The 16,019-nt window shown below is 50.3% G+C and overlaps 1 protein-coding gene across 2 annotated transcripts in view; it reads left to right on the top strand.

Moving 5' to 3' along the window:
• The first annotated feature begins 227 nt into the window (after nt 1-227).
• The window catches only part of pard6b (par-6 partitioning defective 6 homolog beta (C. elegans)), a 28,536-nt gene continuing 12,744 nt past the window's right edge, over nt 228-16,019 (top strand). For both annotated transcript variants that reach the window (XR_008809812.1, XM_056274028.1), the window contains exons 1-2: nt 228-556; nt 3,318-3,540. Coding sequence is in view for 1 of the 2 variants with exons in the window: in XM_056274028.1 (XP_056130003.1) it covers nt 494-556; nt 3,318-3,540 (286 nt within the window). In the remaining variant the exon portion in view is untranslated. The remainder of the gene's footprint in view (nt 557-3,317; nt 3,541-16,019) is intronic.

Below are 16,019 nucleotides of genomic sequence, written 5' to 3'. Positions count from 1 at the left end.
AACCGATGTATTTTTGATGCGGTGCGTGATCAAGTACGCCTCGCCAGGGCGCGCTGTTCTCCCGACAGAGGCGCGAACGAAGGACGGGGGGGGGGGGGGGGAGATTTACCTGAGCTCTTATTTTGAAGCGTCCGCTGAAACGTTGAAGCGACGCGTCGACCGCTTTCCAGGCTGGGAGAACACACACACACACGCAACGCAGTCAGTAGCTCGGTTATACACAAGTATGAGCAGGTAAGTTGACGGGACGCGGCTGGTTCGGCAGGCGTTGTCGCGGACTTACAGAAGGGACGGCGCTAGCTCCGGGACGCCCGAGTACGGAGGGTACCACCGGTTCCGACCCAGCACTCGACCGTGGAGAACAGTTTTGGGGGACGCATCAAGAGGAAGCGGTGTGACGGACCGGAGCGCCCCCCCCCCGGGAGAAGGGCGAGCGTGTGAGCGAGCGAGCGAGCGAGCGGGTTGCGGCGGCGGCGGTCCTGCTCAGCGAAAGATGAACAAGAACCACCGAGTGCCGAGCAACCGAACTCTGAGTGCCGTGGAGGTGAAGAGCAAGGTGCGCCGCTATTGGCTTTTATTCATGATTGCTGCGGGCTTTGCTGTTGCGTCTACCTGCCGCGTTGTGTTGTGGGTCCGCCGGCCGAGCGCGGCTCCGAGGGGCCGGCGGGGTCGGCCGGCGGAGCGCGGCTCCGTTAGCCGGCTAAGTTGGCTCGTTGGCGCTTCCGAACGCCGCCTTCTTACGGCCGGGAGCTAACGTTGAAACCCGTCCTGGTTCGGACTAGCTGTTAGCCGACGGTGCCGACCCAGGGAGAAACCTGGTTCCGGGTCCGGTTTTAAGATCAACAAGTTGGAAGTTTTCGAGTTTGACGACGGCGCCAGCGGAAGTGTGCGGGAAGTGCGGTGCGGTGGCAGCGGCAAAGCCGTTACCGCAACGCACCTGTCGCAAACCCTGCTGACCTCGGCTCTGCTCCGCTGCCCCGCTCGCCAAACTTACCGCACAAAAATAAAATAAAATCAACTCGGGTTTTCTATTTACAACTTAAACACGTCCCGATTTGCGTAGTTTGAATTGTGTGTGTGTTTTTTTTTTTGGGAGGAAAAGCGTGCTGGCTCGGATGCGCAGGCAGCGACCGGGGCACCTGTCGCTGCGCCGCGGGGTTCGTTGTTCCGCGTGAACAGGTGTCACGAGGCCCCCCGTAACGGGCTCGCTGTCATGGCGGCCGTGTGAGCGCCGGACAACGACGTTTGTTTTCTCTTTATTTCTATTGTTGTTGTTTTTGTTGTTTGTTGTCTTGTACGTCCGAACATTTGAACGAGAACAACGCAGGAGACTGAGCCCTAAACATTGATTTTCCCAAGTCTCCATAACTTTTCACTTGGGACTTTTACAGCCGGGGCCCCGTTTACACTGGGCTTTAAAATGCGTTTTTCTGTTTGGCGATCGGACCCCAAGTGGACACCGCGTCTAAACGACCGCCGAAACGTGTTGCGACCCGCTTACTCAAACAACTTGCCGAGGCGGCCTGGGACGCATTTGACCGCATATCTTCTGTAAGTGTGAACGCGATGCGTCCTGATGCGTCCCCGACAAGGACGTAACGGGACAATACGTCATCAACGCAGAATGTGGTGGTTGTTTTTTTCTTCTTTAATCCCTTTATTATGTAAACTACTAATAAGACACGTTAGCCCCTAGCTAACGGGTCTGACCCTTTAGCCGAGCGGTTAGTGATGTCGCCTTGTGGTGCAGTACACCCCGTATCGAATCCCGCACCGGGCGAGAAAATAACCGGTTACATTGGTGGCAGCGGTGGGATCCGGAAGTGTGCAGATCCTCAGAAGTCTCTTCGGAGCCCGGGAATAACAAAGCGCGTTGTTTTATGAAGAAAGGAACAAAATCTGGTCATAACAATAGAGGGCCACGTGTTGACGCTTTACCCGAGGCCCTTTGACCTCGTAGCGGAAGTGACGTAGACAGTAACGAAATCTTCGGCGTAACGAAATCTGATCACAAGTTTGTTTTTGTTTTTTGAACAACACATATAAACAAGAGAATATTACATCACAATAGGACAAAAAGTAGTTACAAAAATGTAAATTATTTCACAATCAAAATTTACATATCCCCCCCCAAAAAAAGAGCTCGAGATACAGGATTTAAGTTAAATTATATTCTTCACATAGTCTTCTGGTTTTGTTGGCTTTAGGATTCATACATTCTTTTAAAGATCCTAAATAGGATGAAAGAAGAAATCTGATCTGGGATCTGATCGCCCAAAACGCGTTTTAAAACCAAGTGTAAACAGGGTGGCTAGTTTATTTAGTCCCAGCCTAGGGATCCAGGTTACGTAAAAACCAGTATGTCCTCCCATCATGTGGAAGGCATACCAGTAATTGGGTTGGGAGTTGTGTGCTGTTTTGTCTCCCTAGCAAAAGTTGTATGGGTGCTTTTGCCAAAAAAAAAAAAATGCTGGAGATGAGTGTCCCGGTTGGCGATGATCTATGTGTAGATAACCAGTGCACACTGCAGGGCAACGGTAATCACAACGCTCGGTAGACTACTTCTCATTATCATCGAAATGCTCTCAGACTAACAACTCTTCAGTTGCATATGTCATTAAATTTAGCTAACTGGAGCAATTGATCAAGTAGTTGTCAGACCACACGCACAGAATCCAACGATTGTTGCTCACAAGACAGTAGTGTGGGTGTGTGTGTGTCGGGGGGGGGGTACATGTGTGCTGTAAATACAACATACACATGCCTAGAAGTGCATACCAAACATTTTGTCAGACAGACAGACAGACAGGCAGACCAGACCAGACCAGACTGTACTGTCAGGTTCAGAATGTACATGCACATGCCCACAACATTTATAATTCATCGCACATGCTGTGTCAGCGAGTTCACAAGGATGGGAGTCTCTTCTCCGTGCCGCGTTGTGAAATTATGTAAGCTATTAAAACTACTGATCACAGAGCCACCGGAGGGATGCTTTTAAATATTCCATGTGTGCACATTTCAAGCTCGGGCTATTTACAGCGTCTTAAAAGTCCTACACAGCCATAGCTGTCTTTGTTCCATGTCTGTTTTTTTTGTGCTTGCACCCAGCTTTGTGTTAATGCCTGCATGCACATTTGTATCTCTCAGTTGTGCGCTTCTGCAGTTACCTCTTCCCGTGTCTGTGTATATTTCTCACGCGTGCAAGCATGCATGTGTCTCTGTTATGCATGTTATACCCATATGGGTATAGTAGATATGTGGTGTGTGTGTGTGTGTGAGATGCTATGATGTTTACACTGTGAATGTCCTGCCAGTTTGGGGCGGAGTTCCGTCGTTTCTCCCTGGATCGGTCGAAGCCCGGCCGCTTCGATGAGTTCTACGGCCTCTTGCAGCATGTGCACCGCATCCCCAATGTGGAGCTACTGGTGGGCTACGCCGACGTGCACGGCGACCTGCTGCCCATCAACAACGATGACAATTACCACAAGGCCATTTCCACCGCCAGCCCCCTGCTCAGGCTCTTCCTGCAGAGGAAAGGTAAGCACAGAGGAAGTATTGTGTTTGAACAAAAGAGGCCTAGTTCCTACCTGCCCTTATGCATCACAGTTGCCCGTCCATGGAAATGAAAGCGATATGTCATTTAGGCCTAAGGGTATTGTTTCAGTACAGTGAAAATGAGTGCCCTTTTTCTCCGTTAATCTGAGTGCCTGGGCTCGATATTAAGAAAGAATGTGGACATATGGGACTGAATAAATACAGCAAAGATATTTGGTAGTTTACCTTTAGGCTGTGTATTCTGTATATGTGGGTAGCTGCCTTTTAAACGAGTCATTACGGAGCACGCAGGGTCACCTCCTCTGTCATTTTGGTCGACCACGTAGCGTCACTGTTTGTTTTGTCCACAGTAAGCTGTCATTGCAGACTAACTGCTCAGACTCCCTGTGGGAGACAGCTTGTGACCCGCGTAGCTCTGCTGTTCAGAGACGCTGCAGAGGGGCAGAACCGAGGAAGAAGATGTTTCGCACATAACGCAAAACCTCTCTGCAGGGGCCAGACCAAAAAGCAAAAATCTGTGTAGGAAAGAAGTGCTCCCAAGACATTTCGGCAAACTAACAGGTGATAAAATTTGCCAACTACACATGGTGTTTGTCAGTCCGCGGTGGTGTAGCGGTCTAAGCATCGGCTTTGTGTCGATGCAGTTGCCCACTGGGGACCGGGGTTCGCGCCCCGGTCCTGTCAGATCCGACTATGGCTGGACTCGATGAAGCAGCAATATTGGCAGCGCTGTCTTCGGGAGGGGGTGGAGTCGGCTTGTGTTCGTCACATGAATGCGTCTCTGTGTGTGTGGGGGAAAAAGCAGTGGTTCGCTGGAGTCGCCTTGTCACGAAAGTGGGGAGGCGACTCCTTCGAGACTGCAAGCCGGAGAGATGCAGTTGGCGAACGCATGCAGTGCGAGGGTGGGTGTTTGAATTAAAATAGGGACCGATTGGCCACTAAATTGGGAGAAAAAGGGAAAAATCAGAAATAAATTTAAAAAAAAACCCAAAAACCCATGGTGTTTGTCAGAGCCGACATTTTGAGAGCAACAAATCTGTGAGCGGTATTTTATGGTACGCAAGATTTGGAAAATGAAACGAGGGCTGTCAACATAATGCTACAACATAGTAATACGCGGTGCTGCTTTTTTTTTGCCACAGGACAGTTGCTACTCTGCTGTTTGCACAGCGAAATCATGGACAATTTCTTTTACCTTGTTTGCAGCATCGGGAGAGGACTTCCTTCCTATACTGAGCGCTTCTCAAATTTATGACCCGAATCGGACAATTTCCTTGTTTTTATTTGGCCATGCTGAAGCCTGCACACAATTATTATTTTTTCTTGATACGCTTTGATTTAGGAAACGGGAAGCTTTTCCTTTTCCCAAAGTGGTTGTGGGACTATGGGTATTGAACCTAGGCTTCAGGCGTGTTTACAAGTCCTGCTGTCGTTCTTGTGAATGAAGCGCTCAGTCTGACAGGTCGAATTGGGGGGAGGACACCGGGTTTGTGGGGCGGGGACAGGCCGGGCGGTCTGCTCTGTTGTGGTTAAGCCGTCTAGCTGTGCCATATGACCCTATAGAAACTAAGCCACTTTTTCAGGAGGAGATTAGTGGGGTCACGGTGTAGCGCCGTGTGGTACCGTGTTTCGATTACACGCTCCAGACTCTAGCCCCATGCTGGGCTCACTGCTGCTTATGCCTGCACACACACACACACACACACACACAGAATGTCAGGCATGTCATAGCACACCCACATATAAGAATACAATTACTGGCACACACAAACACACCCAAGCAAGCGGCCACAACCTCCTGCTGACCCCCCGTGACCCCAGCCCCTAATTTCACCTCCTATTTGTCTTCCTCCCTTATCAAACTGCTTAGTACCAGGACCAGTTGGTGCCGCTTAAGGAGCCCTGCAGAATCATGCTGCAGCATCGTGGCAGCTTATAGATCATGTATTATCTGCAGACACACGGTTATTACCGATAAGGATATCTTGAGTTATGATGATGATGATGAGTTATGACGATGGCTGCTCTTTTCTACTGCAGGGCCGAGGCCTGACGTGTGCAGAAAGCACTGCTTGCTTATTTGGGAAATATCTCTCGGCTCACAAATGCTAGCTGGTGGCGGTGTGGTGTGAAAATGACAAAATTTTGCTGGAGAGAAGCATAGTGACATCATGACGGAGCCCTGGGTGGCCCCATTTGACCCTGTGGTGCAAATTAGGCAAATCACTAGATGCCGAGATAGCTCCGTTTTTAACTATTCCAATAAGAGCGCGTGTATGTTTCTATGACAACAGCCGTTTGGCGCGTTTACAGGGAGGAGGCGAGTGAAGGGGCATGGCTACACACGTCCACGTTGTGCAACCACATTCTAGTGGTGTCACAGTGTGGCTCCACCAAAGCAGCTGAGCATTGTGCCGGGCTTAAGGGCACCAAAGCTGTAGTTGTTGAGCGGAGGGGAGGGGTGCATTGCAATCACAGCCCCCCCCCCCCCCACACACACACACACACACGGTAATTTTCCCTAGCCAGTCCAGAATTTGGATCCGGTGATTATTTTGCTCACGAGCTCGGCCCTCCAGCTGTTGGTCTACCCGGGCTCCCCTAAAGCTGCTGGGCGGTGTGAAAAGTCTTAGGTGGTCATTGGCTGGGTATGATGCAAGCGGTCGTTAGTGCATGAGAGGCTGGAAGGACTCCAGGCAAGATGACGGGCCGAGACTCGCGTCTCTGCTCTCGTCGAGCGCTGCACCGTAGTCCCGCCGCGATAACGGAGAGATGCTTTAACGCTCGATTAGGGCGACGGTCTGGATGCTCTCGTGCTGCCTTGAGAGCTGGCGGCACGAGAGCGCGTGTTTTTTGTTATGTATCGGTCGGAAAGAAACGCGTCTGGTCTGCAGACTGTAGCCGCGGTGTGTGACACGGGGTTGGTTTTCCTCCTTGCTGTGCGTTCATCTGTCTGGAAATCTGGGCTACGTAGGCTTGCTGCTCTGTGGGTTTCATTCAGCAGCCGGCAGATTGGATGCTAAGCCGTCGGTGTGGGTCCGTTGTCGTATTGTTGTGGTCCGGGTGTTGAATAATGCCCACATTGTGGTTATTTCTGCATCAATGCGACATCGTTGCCCGGCCAATAAATGTCGCATTGTTCAGTCCCGCAAAACCGTGTGGTTGTGTGCACCGAGCTTGTGTATACCGCGTTTGTGTCTGATAGGCTGCCCAATTAGGCCCGTGTCATTGTTTCACACAGTCTTTTTTTGTTTTTTTCAACATAAACACAATAACAGAGGTTAGAATCCCCCCGCCCATTTTTTTTTTGTTGAATGGGTGGATGACTTTTAGGCTGGCAGTGAGGTGGCAGCTGTTTACTTGTTGCTAAAACGGCGCTGAAGAGGCCCGTTCATAGGTGGATTAACTGCTCTGGAGTTTTTTTTTTTCTTTCCCGGGCTGATGGGAGGCGCAAAGCATGCTGGGAAAATACCCCTCCGAGTCCAGCGCAATGGCTAGAACACAAAGGTGATACAACTGAGCTCGGTTGTTTTCTGGTCTCTCGTTATTCACGTCTGTCCGTTGCTGCTTTATGTCCGCTGTAAGTCAGTCTGCAAGAAGAAGTCAGTCTGCAAGAAGAAGTCAGTCTGTAAGAATAAGTCAGTCTGCAAGAAGTCAGTCTGCAAGAAGAAGTCAGTCTGCAAGAAGAAGTCAGTCTGCAAGAATAAGTCAGCCTGCAAGAATAAGTCAGTCTGCAAGAATAAGTCAGTCTGCAAGAAGACGGTTTCCAAAAGGAAGGATGGAAACGATTCTTTCTTTAAAAGAATAAAGAAATGGCGGCGTTGCTGGCTGCTGGCGGTGGCGTTGTTTAACTGCGTGCATTTCCAACATCTGTTTTGAGTCTCTGGCGTGACATTGGGTCTGATTCGTCAGTCTAGACCAGAACAGGACAACATGGGTTTTACACTGTTGTTTTGACTGTGTCCTTGTCAGTCCGGGGAAGTGTCTGTACCGTGAGGACAGCCGATACAGAAGAACAATCTGCTAGTGGTTAGAAGGTGGTTTGTTTTGATATTTGAAAGGTTCCCGTTTCACAGATCTAGCCAGTGTAACATGGGAATGTTGTGGTCGCCGATCAGCTTTAGAGGGGAACTGGTTGGATGACTGTGGATATTTTTCTTCTCTAAAATGAAAATAAATGGGGCGTCCGGGTGGCGTGGCGTTCTATTCCGTTGCCTGCCAACACGGGGATCGCCGGCTTGAATCCCCGTGTTACCTCCGGCTTGGTGGGGCGTCCCTACAGACACAATTGGCCGTGTCTGCGGGTGGGAAGCCGGATGTGGGTATTTGTCCTGGTCGCGGCACTAGCGCCTCCTCTGGTCGGCTGGGGTGCCTGTTTGGGGGGGGAATAGTGTGATCCTCCCACAAGCTATGTCCCCCTGGCGAAACTCCTCACTGTCAGGTGAAAAGAAGCAGCTGGTGAATCCACATGTATGGGAGGAGGCATGTGGTAGTCTGCATCCCTCCCCGGATCGGCAGAGGGGGCCGGCCGGGACGGCTCGGATGAGTGGGGTAATTGGCCAAGTACAATTGGGGAAAAAAATTGGGGGAGAAAAGAATCCCCAAAAAAAGAAAATAACCAGTCTGAACAGTAATACCTGTAAGTGCTGTCCTGGCCGGCAACACAGCAGCTTTTGACACCAGGGGTGAAAACTTGAGCCTGTTTGACTCGTGGCCTACAATCCTATCTGAAGATCAACGTGTTCCTTGTGGTTCGGCCCACAGCTCGTTGTCTGTCAGGGATGGGTAGGCTGATCATTTGATAGTATAATGTATTGCTTTCACTTACAAAATAGTGACGCAACAGTGCATCAGAGTAGCAACAGTATTGTTAAGGGTACGTTTCAGGGCACAGATGAAAGAGACATCAGAGGGAGGCTGTTAATTTACATCAGACACCTTCCAGTGATCTCGAAAATGAAAAAGAAACCAATTCTCCTCCAATGATAAGCTGATACCAACAAAAGTTCATTGTGTCAGGGCATCCGGGTAGTGTAGCGGTCTATTGCATTACCTACCAACATGGGGGTCGCCGGTTCGAATCCTCGTGTTACCTCTGGCTTGGTCAGGTGTCCCTACAGACACAATTGGCCGTGTCTGCGAGTGGGAAGCCGGATGTGGTTGCATGTCCTGGTCGCTGCACTAGCGCCTCCTCTGGTCGGTCGGGGCACCTGTTCGGGGGGGAGGCTGGGGGGAATAGCGTGATCCTCCCACGCGCTACGTCCCCCTGGTGAAACTCCTCACTGTCAGGTGAAAAGAAGCAGCTGGTGACTCCACGTGTATGGGAGGAGGCACGTGGTAGTCTGCAGCCCTCCCCGGATCAGCAGAGGGGGTGGAGCAGCGGCAGGGACGGCTCGGAAGAGTGGGGCAATTGGCCGGGTACAATTGGGGAGAAAAAGGGGGGGGGGGGGAATCCACATTTTTTTTACATTTTATTTTATCGCTGATTGAAACCATGTGGTTCAGTTCTGGCGCTGTGTTGTGAACAAACAAAGACATTATTGCAGAAGTGTCGAGTTTTAACGTATAAAAAAAGCACAAGGTGTTGCGTTGCTGGGAGTTACCATAGACGTGCATTGTGACTCGGTTGCCACAAGAATGCTGTCAGTCCTGCAGGTCTAAAACAAACACGCCTCACAAAGTGTCAGCAAAGAGTGCGGCTCGTGTTCCCGTCGGATCTGTTTTTACTGCTTGGCGCGGTGTTACCGGAGTCGTGGGTGTGACGCTCTCGGGTTCCGTGGTGTGTTTGACAGGCTGCCTACGCCATTCAGCCAGAACGTTCCACGTACACGCACACCGACAGGCCGGACTCCAACCCATGTGGGGGTGACGGCTTTTCGAAGAAGCTCTCTCTCAAGGTGTGGAGACGAGTTTGGCTTGTGTAGGTGACGTCAGCCGGCACCTGCGGTATCTCCTAATGGACTCTCCCTACTTTACGGAGGGAGGGAGAGAGAGAGCGAGCGAGTACTTCCAGCCGGGTCTACCTGGGTAATTAGTGACCAGCGCATGACTCACCGGGCCAGAGAATAGAAAACATATGGTACAGTGTGAGAGATTATACGCACTCTGTACACCAAGCAGTGGGCCATGATAACACCAGTTCCCAGGAGGACACGGCTGATGAGTAATGAGAGCGAAAGAGAGAGAGAGCGAGAGAGAGAGAGAGAGCTGTAGTTAGAATGTCCCGTGGTGTCCTAAGTAATATAGTCGGAGCGTGATATGAGATAAGGGAGGATAGGCGTAAAGCAAGAGGGTGCACTGAGTGAGGACAACAGACACTGCATCTGCTGAAGGAGGCATTTGTTAAAGACTTGACGAGACGGAAATAAAAAGCTCGCTTGTTGCCTCTGGAGGAGCACATGTGAGTCTGAGTTGAAAAATGTCACAACACACGACAGAAATTGGGGTCTGTTCTCTGTTTCAAACATTTTTTTTTTTGGCTCGGCTGCACGATGTAAGGCTGCAAGAATGTATTGTGTTTTCAGAACCATTTTCTGCTCAAGTTGTCCCTCTGTGGACCCCGAGGTACTGTATATAAGGGATGGTGGGATGATTGACGGAAGGAGGGCTGCGGGGAGGACGTGCAGATTGTAGGCCTTACGAGCGATGGAGATGAAGGGGGCTGCTGGAGCGAGCGAGTGAGTCGTGTTGGGGAGGGAGGGATGTATAAGGCATTGTCTCGGCGAGAGTTGTAATGAAGGAGAGGAGGGGAATGAAGAGGGGAGTAGTGTAAAGTGTGGTAGGAATGTAGAAAGCGAGAGAGAGGGAATAGTATTAGTAAGGGAGGAATGCAGATTGAGGCCCAAGCCAAGAGGCGGGGAGGGGAGGGGGGGTGTAGGAGGGAGAGGGAAAGAGCGAGAGTGGGAGGGATGGATGGAGGGGGCTGTTGGGATGGAATGTGGCCAGCCTGTGATCACCTCTGCAGGCCAGATTAGGCAGGACAGCAGGCCAGACCGGACCCTCCACCAGAAAAACTGGATGAGGGAGAAGGAGCGAGAAAGAGGGCCTGCGAGTGTGTGAGGGAGGGGTGTAATAAAGAGAGAGGGAACGAGAGAGAGAGAGGGCAAAATAATTTAAAATATGCAAATACAATCTACGGAGATGAGGGGAAAAAAAGTGTTTGAGGGGGGTGGGAGGGTGCTAGCCAAGCCAAACCAAACCTCTTTCCTCTGGATCCAGGGTTGAATTTGGGGGGAGGGGTCAGTTTTGAGGAATGGAGTGAATGAGGCACAGATGAACGCGGAATAGGGGGAGACCTTGCCACGATGGAGGGAGGGAGGGAGGGTCGGAGGGAGGGAGGGAACGCGAGTCCAGGGCCTCCGTTATAGAAGTTGACAGTATTCTGCTCTAGAAAGCTGAGAGCGGAGAACAAGGCGTGAAGGGAGAGGAAATTGGGCGGGGGGGGGGGGCAGAGCAGAAAGAAAGGCAATGAGTAAGAAAAGAAATATATGAAAGAGAGGGAGAGAGAGAGAGACTGAACTCTTGACCAGCGGAAGGAGTCACTGGGGTGAGGATGGGGGGGTGGGGGGTATGGCATTAGCGCCGTACTTTGGACTGAAGGAGCACAGCAAGGGGAGGGGGGGGGTTTGGGGCAACATTTCTGCAGAGGTGTCTGTGGAAGTAGGTGACAGTAGTGCACGTCAGGAGCTGTGAAACGTTTTCCTAAGTGTCATGTGGAAACCATGGCGGAGACATGTCATTAGCTCTTTTTCCATCCAGGGACCCGAACCGAAGTAGTGTTCACGTCATCCAGGTCCACCTTGGTACTGAAATCACCAGGGATCTGTGTTCCTCGTCATCCTCGTCACTTTATTTATCTATTGTTTTTTAGCATGGGGGGGGGGTCATAGTTTATATGAATACATTTTTTTTTTCAAACTTCATTGTGTATGTGGAGCCATATCGGGTCCTGACCGGTCATTCAAAACAATCTTAAGACAGGAACACTTTCACCTCTCTCATTTACTGTCACACCACTCGAAGGGCAGGGCTAAATGACTCGGCGGAGGATGGATTTCTTTTCAGGTTGAGGCATTTTCCCCTGCTGGTCCTCAAGGTTTGGTACTGCGTTGATCATGATACGAGAAATTATCTGGCACGCTTATCAGCGAGGTTCTTTTCAGCATGCCATTCCGGCATATTGACTCTGGCTCGTGGCTCGCTGTAGTCAACAGGCTGCAACACGCTAACATGCACCGAATGCCGTGGCTGCTTGTAGTCAGCGTGATTCTCCTCCTCAATGCGAGGGTCCCTGCCAGTGCAGCTAGGCTAATGCAAACCCAACGGTGTTGAAAGGTCCCCAGGGTTTTGCAGCATTTTGGTTTGGTAACTCTTATTGAAGCAGATTAGTTATTCTGATGCACAGTTGTGCCTGGCAAATATGTAGGACAAGATTCGAAAGAACGTGAAAAATGAAAGACACTTTATTTGACGTTGGAGTCTTACAGTGAATGCGTTCTCTGCATTTAACCCGTCCTGTTGTATAGGAGCAGTGGGCCGCTGCAGCACCCGGAGATTTGCAGAGCTACACATTGAACATAGGGAACAGTTCTCATCATCATCATCATCAGTTCCGCAACCTATGGCGGTCGTAGGAGCACAGCTGATGCCTCAACAAGTCTCTTCCACCGTTCCCTATCCATCGCAGCTCTCCTCGCCTCCACTACACTCGTCTGTTGCCATTCTCCCATGTTGTTTACTCAGGTTTTTCTCAGTCTCCCTCTCTTCCTAGTCCCTTCTACCAGGCCTTGCAGGATGTCCTTTGCAAGTGTCCTTTCCGTTTGGCAAATGTGCCCAGACCAGTTTAATTTCCTTTTTTTTTTTTTTTTACCATTGTCAGTAAACGATCATGGTGACCAATAGCTTCCTTAACTCTGTTCAGCACTTCAGTGTTGGTGACGTGTGCTGTGTATGGGATTTGCAGCATTCTTCTATATGCTCTAAGTTCAAAGGCTTGTCTTTTTACTCCATAGCTTTTGTTAGGGTCCGGGATTCTGCGCCGTGTAGAAGAGTTGCTATTATCGCGGTGCGGAGCAGTTGCAGTTTTGACTTCATTCCAAGTTTTTTATCTTTCCAGATCTTGTTGAGCTTGGTCATTGCGCTAGTTGCGATGGCGATTCTGCTCCTAAGTTCCTTTTCCGATCTTCCGTCTTCGCTAATTACAGATCCGAGATATTTGAAAGATGTGACTTCTTCAAGTTTCTGAGGAACAAAAAAAAAATTAGCCTAAAATCTTCGATGTTGGCCCTCTGAATTTGGGTCTGACACTGGTGATGTATCGTCTAACGTTTGTCTATCTTGCATAGACCTTGAAATACATGTGCTAATGACATGAAAAAGAGCTACAGTTCAGTTTGCTAAAAGGTAGTCTTCGTATGATGAAGGTTTTCTGAGTTTTGTGATCTGTGCAGGGGATCTGTGCATAACTGTAGTCCACTGACTTCCAGTTTCTACTGCAGCGGTTATACCAGTTTCCTGTTTGTTGGCGTGTGCTGTTGACAATGGCATATTTTTCGCGATGCCTGCAAGATTTACCATGGATTAATGTTAACGACATGCATAGAACTGTCGACAAACTTTCACCTGCACCTACCAGCAAACGGGTGAAAAGTTTCAAGTTGTACATATTAAGTTACGTCCACAATTCCGTCCGCCCGCTCATCTTCATAATTGTGGATGTCACTTGACAACAAACAGGAAACTGGTATGACCGCTGCAGTAGGAACCGGAAGTCTGGACTACAGTTATGCACAGACCGATTGTGCAGGTTGGCTATGTTGTTTTCCGGAGCCAGACGCTGAGGGCAGGACAGAGACAGGAGCTCAGAGTCCCTCAGCTGTTGCCCCCCCTGTAAAATCTCTATCCAGGCGCATGAGCGACAGGGTGGCCCGGCTTGGCCTTGGCCACATTAGCCCACGCAGCTATCCCTCCATCACTTCTACCTTCCAGTCCTCCCCAGCTCCCCACCCCTCCAGCCTCCCCAAGTCCAACTCCTCATCGCCTCTGTCCTGTTTGAGGTTTCGTGTTATGGGACTACCTTGAAAGCTCTAGCTATCTGACCCAGATCCTGCCCCAACTCCTCCCCGTTCCAACCACAACTGCCCTAGTCTCCTACTCATCCCGCCACCAAAGTCAAATCTTGCCTGTACCCCAAGGCAGGCCCATTCCTAAGCCCCCAGCTGCATCCCCATGCTCAGACCTAGACCAAGTTCTAGTACCAGCCCTAGTCCCTCAGTCACCAGGCCAGTCTGCAAGCCCCATCTTCATCATCTTCAGGCCTTATCCCAAGTCAGTTTCTCAGCCTTAGCTGTAAGTTCAGAATATCAGTCAGAATGCTCGTGATCTTTCAGCCACAGCTCAGTGCCCAGACACCAGAGGAATTGATTCCCCAATGATATTATTGACCTCAGTCACATGCCTCAGCTCAAGACCTGGCCCCATTTCTACTCCAAGGCCACAATCTTCTAGTCACAATTCAGTGCCGAGATCCAGACATACCTTTATCCTGACGCCCAAGGCTCGATAAATGTTTAGTTCCAGACCCCCCCTGTCCAGGGTCCTAACACTGGCCCTCAGAGAATCAGCTCCCGCCTGGCCCCTTGCCCCTCATCTTATCAGTTGGCTGGATGTCCTTACCGGAGCAGTGGTAGCTTCGCAGACCAGAGCAAGAGAACATAGTCCAGACAGATTAGTCCAGCCAAACCTGCAGGAGAGAGAGGGAGAGAGAGAGCGAGAGAGCATTGCAGGAAAAGAAACCGAAGGAAAGAAGGTCAAGAGGCCGGAGAAGATTGAGAGACATACAGAACCAGAGGAAGGGAGACTGAGTAGAGGGCACAGGGAGGGAAGACAGGAGCGAGAGTGGCTATTGCAGGGGGCAGTGGAGTGTCTGTGTCAGTAGGAAAATAATTGACGGAGCTGCGTTATACTGCAGTGACAAAACGCAGCAAGAGAAGGACTCCTAACTAGACGCTACACACATGCTGGCCCCATAGAAAGTTACGTAAACTCCAAGGCTGCATTACACTTTGTTCCACCATTCAGATTTCATGTGATAAATGTCTCACGTCAAGACAGGGTAATAAAGTTATATTGATGAGGGTATGGCAGGTTCATTAGCAGCACTGTATGAGAGGGACTAGAAGGCACAGTCTTTTGAATTATGGATTTAATAGTTAATTCCTCAACCTGTCGTCATTGCAAGCCTTTGTCTTCACTCCAGCTCCAGTCACACCTGTACAAGTCTCTACAGTGCAGCGGCCATCTTCCCCGAAGGCCCTTATCGCAGTATTCTGTTCTGTTTTTCACCACTATCCCCCATTCCTTCCCCTTTTCTGGCACACACCCCCCCCAGCTGCACCCCCCCCCACCCCCTCTCCCTTATCAGCAGCATTAAGGTTCTTTTTATCCGAGCTGTGTCAGGGAGGTATGCTCACTACACCCAGAATAGTAACCCTCCGGGAATTTACTCCTTTGAAAGTTGCCTTTTCTTCCCCCCGCCCCCTTGTCTCCTCAGCTTGACTCATCTACTCCTTCAACCTGATCTCTGTCTATCTCCCTCCTGTCTGTCTCCAATCCCTCGCCTGTCTGTTTTCTCCTCCTCTTCTTTCTCTCTTCTGCCCGTCTTTCTCCCTCCTGTCTGTCTCACATTTTCTCCCATGTGTCTCATCTGTCTCTTTGTTCTGGCCTCTCCTGTCTGCATTGCATTCTCCCCACATTTCTCTCCGTCTCTGTCTGTCTCTCTCTTTCTGTTTATGTCTCGCTCCCCATATCGTTTCTTCTTTCTCTCTTTTTTCTTTTATGCTACCCATGGTCTTTCTTATGTACATGTGTGAGCTCACATGAACACACACACACACATTCTTTGTGAGTTCCCTTTGTTGACTACCTTCATCCCTTAGCCCTTAACCCTAACCTGAACCATCAGAACTACATACCTAACCTTCAACCTTACCCTACTTCTATCTCTAACCCTAAACTAAAGGCCTCAACCTAAATCGGAGCCTTAGAAACTGGACGGGCCAAAATGTCCTCATGTTGCAAAAATGCCCACACTCAAAATGGTCCTCGCAAAGATGGAAGTACAAGAACACACACAGACACGCTCAACACATACTCCCACGTCCTCCCTCCTCCCCTGCAGGGCTCCCTCCCCTGCAGGGCTCCCTCCTCCCCTGCAGGGCTCGGTGTCTGGAGCACCATGGCACCGTCCGCGTGCTGGATATCCGGCCTGTCGTCAACAAACCTGACTGGTTCCAGAACACCCCGACTCGACCTTTAGTCGTTTCTACTTGTCGCTGTTGTTTTAGTGCTCTTTACTGTGTTGCTTTTCTACCACAGCGTCCCTCTAACACTTAATTTCCCCGTACCGGGACGTCGCAGGCTGATTTCACAGCTCTGCCCTGGACAGAAAACCTCTTACAGGT

Source organism: Lampris incognitus, chromosome 2 (assembly GCF_029633865.1).
Source record: "Lampris incognitus isolate fLamInc1 chromosome 2, fLamInc1.hap2, whole genome shotgun sequence".
NCBI lineage: Eukaryota > Metazoa > Chordata > Actinopteri > Lampriformes > Lampridae > Lampris > Lampris incognitus.
Note: the sequence above shows the minus strand (reverse complement) of the source record. Positions and strands in the feature narration are given on the sequence as shown.